General features: G+C 41.9%; 1 protein-coding gene across 1 annotated transcript; it reads right to left on the bottom strand.

Annotated features, from left to right (window-relative positions):
- Nucleotides 1–2,617: 2,617 nt before the first annotated feature.
- On the bottom strand, nucleotides 2,618–5,086 carry LOC120032934 (serotonin N-acetyltransferase-like). The gene is made up of 3 exons (XM_038979205.1): nucleotides 4,921–5,086; nucleotides 3,322–3,476; nucleotides 2,618–2,923 (listed from the first exon to the last, which is right to left on the bottom strand). Exons 1-3 carry the CDS (start codon nucleotides 5,084–5,086, stop codon nucleotides 2,618–2,620), a joined length of 627 nt encoding a protein of 208 aa, XP_038835133.1.
- Nucleotides 5,087–7,500: the final 2,414 nt, after the last annotated feature.

Here is a 7,500-nt window from a genome sequence, read left to right as displayed (position 1 = left end):
TGATCTTGAAAAGCAAATGAAAGTCCCAGGCAATCGCCCAGGTGTTGATGTGCCATAAAGTTGCATATTCAGACAGGAAGAATGAGATTAAAAGTGTCCTTCTTGGTTGCTTGGCTCACGAGACCACACTGAAAAAGGGACATTGATTTAATGCTGTTTTAATGCTTGCCATGGATTGATACACAAGCAGCACAGCCACAAAACGCTAACAGGAAGAGAGAAGCTAGCTGACCCTTCTTCAATCTAGGCCTATCTGCATTTTCGTTAGATTCTCAAGTCATCCATCAAGATGCAGTTTGTTTGCTAAAATCTCAGACTTAACATGAGTTAAAAAATGTCCAGCATTTTATACAAAAATATGTACTTTGCTGCACTTTTCCTTGCTGTACTTTTCTAATGTAAACCTAGAATTTTTGGCAGTTAGCAGATTCTATTTGGTCATCATGAATAAGACATTTTGTAAAAATGAATAAAGTAATACATTTATAATCACTTAATTACTCAAGTAATTCCATATCTTCCCCAAAGATCATGTCAGCCTTTGAGGTGAAAAAAAGCCTTTCGTGAACGAACACTCACGTTTGACTAGCTTTGACTTTGACTACGTTGAGGAGAAATGTACTTACCGTGATATGTGGTTGTCCTACCTAGCTATTTTAAGATGAATGCATTAACTGTAAGTCGCTCTGGATAAGAGCGTCTGCTAAATTATATTTTTTTAAATGCTTGGTCTCTTACGGGTCAACTATCTTCTGTAACACCCACCACGTAGGACACACAAACCCTGCCACAACACAAAACAGTGAGCACAGACAAACACCTACGAGCCACTGCACTAGTATCCCACATGTAACTCACAGCAAGCGTAATCTCGTTCCCAGAAACTTTGTGCAATAGACTAGGAACGAAGTTTCACCGAGCTGTTTACATACAATGGCAAGAAAAAGTATGTGAACACTTTGGAATTATCTGGATTTCTGCATAAATTGGTCACAAAATTTGATCTGATCTTCATCTAAATCACAACAACAGACAAACACAGTCTGCTTAAACTAATAACTCACAAATTATTGTATTTTTCTTGTCTATATTGAATACATAATTTAAACATTCACAGTGTAGGTTGGAAAAAGTATGTGAACCCCTAGGTTAATGACTTCTCCAAAAGCTAATTGGAGTCAGGAGTCAGCTAACCTGGAGTACAATCATTGAGACGGGATTAGAGATGTTAGAGCTGCCCTGCCTTATAAAAAAACACTCACCATATTTGAGTTTGCTATTCACAAGAAGCATTGCCTGATGTGAACCATGCCTCGAACAAAAGAGATCTCAGAAGACCCAAGATTAAGAATTGTTGACTTGCATAAAGCTGGAAAGGGTCACATAAGTATCTATAAAAACCTTGATGTTCATCAGTCCAAGGTAAAACAAATTGTCTATAAATGGAGAAAGTTCAGCACTGTTGCTACTCTCCCTAGAAGTGGCCGTCCTGCAAAGATGACTGCAAGAGCACAGCGCAGAACGCTCAATGAGGTTAAGAAGAATCCTAGAGTGTCAGCTAAAGACTTACAGAAATCTCTGGGACATGCTAACATCTCTTTTGACAAGTCTACGATACGTAAAACACTAAACAAGAATGGTGTTGATGGGAAGACATCACAGAAGAAGCCACTGCTGTCCCCAAAATTTTTTGTTGCACGTCTGAAGTTCGCAAAGAGCATATGGATGTTCCACAGCGCTACTGGCAAAATGTTCTGAGGACAGATGAAACTAAAGTTGAGTTGTTTGGAAGGAACACAACACTGTGTCGAGAGAAAAAAAGGCACAGCACGCCAACATCAAAACCTCATCCCAACTGTAAAGTATGGTGGAGGGAGCATCATGGTTTGAAGCTGCTTTGCTGCCTCAGAGCCTGGACAGCTTGCTATCATCGACGGAAAAATTAATTCCCAAGTGTATCAAGACATTTTGCAGGAGAATGTAAGGCTATCTGTCTGCCAATTAAAGCTCAACAGAAGTTGGGTAATGCAACAGGACAACAACCCAAAACACAGAAGTAAATCAACAACAAAATGGCTTCAACAGAAGAAAATACGCCTTCTGGAGTGGCCCAGTCAGAGTCCTGACCTCAACCCGATTGAGATGCTGTGGCATGATCTCGAGAGCGGTTCACACCAGACATCCCAAGAATATAGCTGCACTGAAGCAGTTTTATAAAGAGGACTGGTCCAACATTCCTCCTGACCGTTGTGCAGGTCTGATCCGCAACTACAGAAAACGTTTGGTTGAGGTTATTGCTGCCAAAGAAGGGTCAACCAGTTATTAAATCCATGGGTTCACATACTTTTTCCACCCTGCACTGTAAATGTTTACATGGTTCAATAAAGACATGAAAACGTATAATTGTTTGTGTGTTATTAGTTTAAGCAGACTGTGTGTGTCTATTGTTGTAACTTAGATGAAGATCAGATCAAATTTGATAACCAATTTATGCAGAAGTCCAGGTAATTTCAAAGGGTTCACATACTTTTTCTTGCCACTGTAGCCGTCTTCAAGCCACGGAAGGTTGGTCAAACACCCCCCATTGAAGGAGGCATCCATCTTGGTTCGTATCCCCTCAAACACCACTGTTGCGGCGCATGTACGCGTGGCCCCGGACAGGGTACATCATCTCAATGAAGGTCAGGGGCCCCACGGTGATGTCGCTGGGGCCCTGAACTTTAAATCCTGACTTCTGGTAGAAAGGGACCAGGAAGTCTTCGCACATGAGCACGGCGCAGCGCACATAGGGCAGGCAGCGCAGGTACTGCAGGTAGCGCCACATCAGGATGGAGCCCTTGCCTTGCTGCCGGAAGGTGCGGTGGACAGCAAGCACATGGAGGTGGACCGTGGAGCCATGGGGCTTGTGGAGGGTGAGAGCGTCCTGAAAAAGGAGGGAGGGAAGGCTGAGTTTTGAGTGCATGAGTGCAATGTGAGATCACCCGACTAACCATTTATCATTGTCATGGAGATTTTTTCATGATCAACTCTATTGAACCCTGAATTGACAGGTTTGTGTGGATGTAAGCTTGGTTAATGTGGATGTAAGCTTGGTTGTGTGGATGTAAGGTTGGTTGCATTCTCTTATTTTGAGATGGTTTATATAAAAACCTTGAAGTCCTTGTGCTAAAAAAAATGATTGTACTTATCTATTGATAAAATACCACATGGAAGTACATCCTCAAAGCTTGTCTTTTGATTAATTGGGTAGGCTACCAAAAGTCATTCATTATAATAAAGACAATGTCCCACTTATTCAACACATTTTGACTTGGGGCTTACCATGGCTAGTTTCTCCTGGTCCCACAGTGATCCTATGATGAAGGCAACGAGGCGTCCCTCCTCAAACCAGCCCAGAGACAGCTCAGGGCACAGCGTCAGGAAGTGACACACCTCATCCAAGTGGAGCGGACACTCTCCAGACACAGAGATGAAGGCTGAGGAGGGCAGACAGACAACACAAGCTATGATCAAGTACACACATAGTTGTTTAGTCTAATCTCAGTTTGCTTACTTCCAACTAAACTTAGCATAAAAAGAAACATCCCTTTTTCAGGACCCTGTCTTTCAAAGATAATTCGTAAAAATCCAAATAACTTCACAAATCTTCATTGTAAAGGGTTTGAACACTGTTTCCCATGCTTGTTCAATGAACCATAAACAAGAGTCCGCAATAAACAGAGAGAGGCTGGACTGAGGGCTTGTAGGCCTGTTGTAAGGCAGGTCCTCACCAGACATCACCGGCAACAACGTCGCCTATGGGCACAAACCCACCGTCGCTGGACCAGACAGGACTGGCAAAAAGTGCTCTTTACTGATGAGCCGCGGTTTTGTGTCACCAGGGGTGATGGTCGGATTCACGTTTATCGTCGAAGGAATGAGCGTCACACCGAGACCTGTACTCTGGAGCGCGATCGATTTGGAGGTGGAGGTCCGTCATGGTCTGGGGCGGTGTGTCACAGCATCATCGGACTGAGCTTGTTGTCATTGCAGGCAATCTCAACGCTGTGTGTTACAGGGAAGACATCCTCCTCCCTCATGTGGTACCCTTCCTGCAGGCTCATCCTGACATGACCCTCCAGCATGACAATGCTAACAGCCATACTGCTCGTTCTGTGCATGATTTCCTGCAAGACAGGAATGTCAGTGTTCTGCCAAGGCCAGCGAATAGCCCGGATCTCAATCCATTTGAGCACGTCTGGGACCTGTTGGGTCGGAGGGTGAGGGCTAAGGCCATTCCCCCCAGAAATGTCCGGGAACTTGCAGGTGTCTTGGTGGAAGAGTAGGGTAACATCTCACAGCAAGAACTGGCAAATCTGGTGCAGTCCATGAGGAGGAGATGCACTGCAGTACTTAATGCAGCTGGTGGCCACACCAGATACTGACTGTTACTTTTGATTTTGACCCCCCCTTTGTACAGGGACTTATTATTCCATTTCTGTTAGTCACATGTCTGTGGAAGTTGTTCAGTTTATGTCTCAGTTGTTGAATCTTGTTATGTTCATACAAATATTTACACATGTTAAGTTTGCTGAAAAGTGAGAGGACGTTTCTTTTTTTGCTGAGTTTACATGCTTGGTGACATTAATCCCATCATGACTGACTGACTGTTTGTTTGTCATGAATTTGGTTGGTATCCAAAGATTTATTTCCAAAATATATATTAGCCTAGTCTATAAAAAAATGTAAAAGTAAACTTTAAACGTAAAGCACCTCATCATTAAGTAGTCTACATTTGACAAGTCCAATTAATGACAAAGCATATATTTTTTCACAAAACATCAATATACCTTTTAATGTCTAGGTACAACGTTGTAAAGAAAAACGACCAGTATTGGGGTAAAAACAAGTTCTACATTTTAGTAAGTTAAAAGTTGTTACCCTCTCTCTCGATCTCAAACACGCTGATTGCGTCCTCCGGGCTGAGGCAACGGAACTCGCTGGCCGGGAGTGTGTGGCGACGCCCGCGCCTGGGGGAGTGGGAACCCATGGGAGGGCGCATTAGGAGGCTAGATTTCAGGAAAGGCAGGGCGCTGACTGTCGACATGGTGTCTGATCGAAGTTCCAAGCTCTTAAATCAAATAGAAATGTTGAACTTTCAATATAATTTATACTTGGGTATTGAATGGCTGCCTGTCTCTTCGATAGCTGCTCCACTCAAGTGATCCAAGTGAAGACGGGTTGTGCGTAAAGTCTGAGGTTAATGTGGTGCGCCGTGTGTATTTATACCGTTGGCAGTAAGCGCTATTAGTCATAAGCCTACAAGCTGGATGACCAAATTCTGAGAGAATACCTGTCAACAATAAACATATTGACCCGGATTTATTCGGGATATTCGTCACTTGTGTTTGGAATTAGCCTCTTGTAAAGATGCAACTAATGGATCGGCTTTTGGCTAAGCCTAGGTATCACATATTTTTACTTATTTAATTTATATCTATAAATTACAATTTACATATAGGTCATATAAAAATTCAGTGGCCTTCTATACTGGACAAAAATATGAACATGCATGAGATTTTACTGAGTTATAGTTCATATAAGGAAATCAGTCAATTGAAATAAACTCTTTAGGCCCTAATCTATGGATTTCACATGACTGAGAATACAGATATGCATCTGTTGGTCACAGATCCTTTTTGTTTTTAAAGGTAGGAGGGTGGATCAGAATACCAGTCAGTATCTGGTGTGACCACCATTTGCCTCATGCAGCGTGCATGCAGTCTTTCTCATAGAGTTGATCAGGCTGTTGATTGTAGCCTGTGGAATGTAGTCCCAATCCTCTTAAATGGCTGTGCGAAGTTGCTGGATATTGTCTGAAACTGGAAAACGCTGTCGTACATGCCGATCCAGAGCATCCCAAACATGCTCAATGGGTGACATGTCTGGTGAGTATGTAGGCTATGGAAGAACTGGGACATTTTCAGGTTCCAGGAATTGTGTACAGATCCGTGCGACATGTGACCGTGCATTATCATGCTGAAACACGAGTTGATGGCGGCAGATGAATGGCATGACAATGGGCCTCAGTATCTCGTCACGGTATCTCTGTGCATTCAAATTGCCATCGATAAAATGCATTTGTGTTTGTTGTTTGTAGCTTATGCCTGCCCATACCATAACCCCACCGCCCCCATGGCTCACTTTGTTCACAACATTGACATTAGCAAACCGCTCGCCTACACAACACTATACACATGGTCTGTGATCGTGAGGCCGGTTGGACCTACTGTTATATTCTCTAAAATGAAGCTGGAGGTGGCTTATGGTAGAGAAACTAACATTAAATGATCAATTATCTGGTGGACATTCCTGAAGTCAGAATGCCAATTGCAGCTCCTTCAAAACTTGAGACATCTGTGGCATTGTGTTGTGTGACAAAACTGCACATTTTAGAGTGGGCTTTTATTGTCCCCAGCACATCATTGTGTAATGATCATGTTGTTTAATCAGCTTCTTGATATGCCACACCTGTCAGGTGGATGGATTATCTTGGCAAAGGAGAAATGCTCACTTACAGGGATGTGAACAAATGTGTGCACAACATTTTAGAGAAATAAGCTTTTTGTGCACATGGAAAATGTCTGGGACCTTATATTTCAGCTCATGAAACATGGGACCAACACTACATATTGCGTTTATATTTTTGTTCAGTGTATAATTTCAAATATAAGTGGAATATAGGCTGTGTGTAATTGTAAAATGGCTATTTTATTTAAATGTTGATATCAATATCACTCTATCAGAATTTTCTGCATAGAATAGGCCTACTGGTGATTGTATTACGAATCTTATCGGTTGCCCTCATCTATTTACCAAACGTCATGTAACTCAAATAAGGGAAACTTTTCCATTGTACATCAATTGTCTCGAGATTGTGGTTCATGTTTTTTTCCCCCATGTAAGAGTTTGTTGATCATTATTTCAGTTTTAATGTATAGTTTATCCCCTGCTGGCAATACGTTGCTGACCAATACGAAATTAGTCTTGTTGTTTTTTGGGTACCTGATAAATGCAGGTATAGAACAGAGTTAGCGTCTGTATTTGTTGGAATCCCTTTAGCAAAAAATAGAATAGGCTTCTCGCATTATATACATTTTTATAGATTAATACATGCATCTTTGCGCTTGACAAATAAGACCAACGTCCCCATATGCCCCCTCACGTTAGCCTACATAACACAACTACAGTGTCAGGCACGGTCTGCATAAAATATGTTATTTCATGCCAAAATCCTGTGAAACCATGCAATAATGGTCTGCAATAATAAACCAATTTCAGCACTCGACACTGACACCAAGTGGCGAAAATTGGCATAGAACGCCTATTCGAGCCCGGGCTACAGACTTGTTGATGAAATTTACGTCTTCTTTTTCATTACGTTTGCATTTCTAAAATAAATTATATTAATAAAAAATACCATGATCATGGATGTGATATTTCATTAACTTTATTGTTAGG

This window comes from Salvelinus namaycush, chromosome 39 (genome assembly GCF_016432855.1).
Source record: "Salvelinus namaycush isolate Seneca chromosome 39, SaNama_1.0, whole genome shotgun sequence".
In the NCBI taxonomy this organism is placed as follows: domain Eukaryota; kingdom Metazoa; phylum Chordata; class Actinopteri; order Salmoniformes; family Salmonidae; genus Salvelinus; species Salvelinus namaycush.
This window is presented reverse-complemented; position numbering and strand designations above follow the sequence as displayed.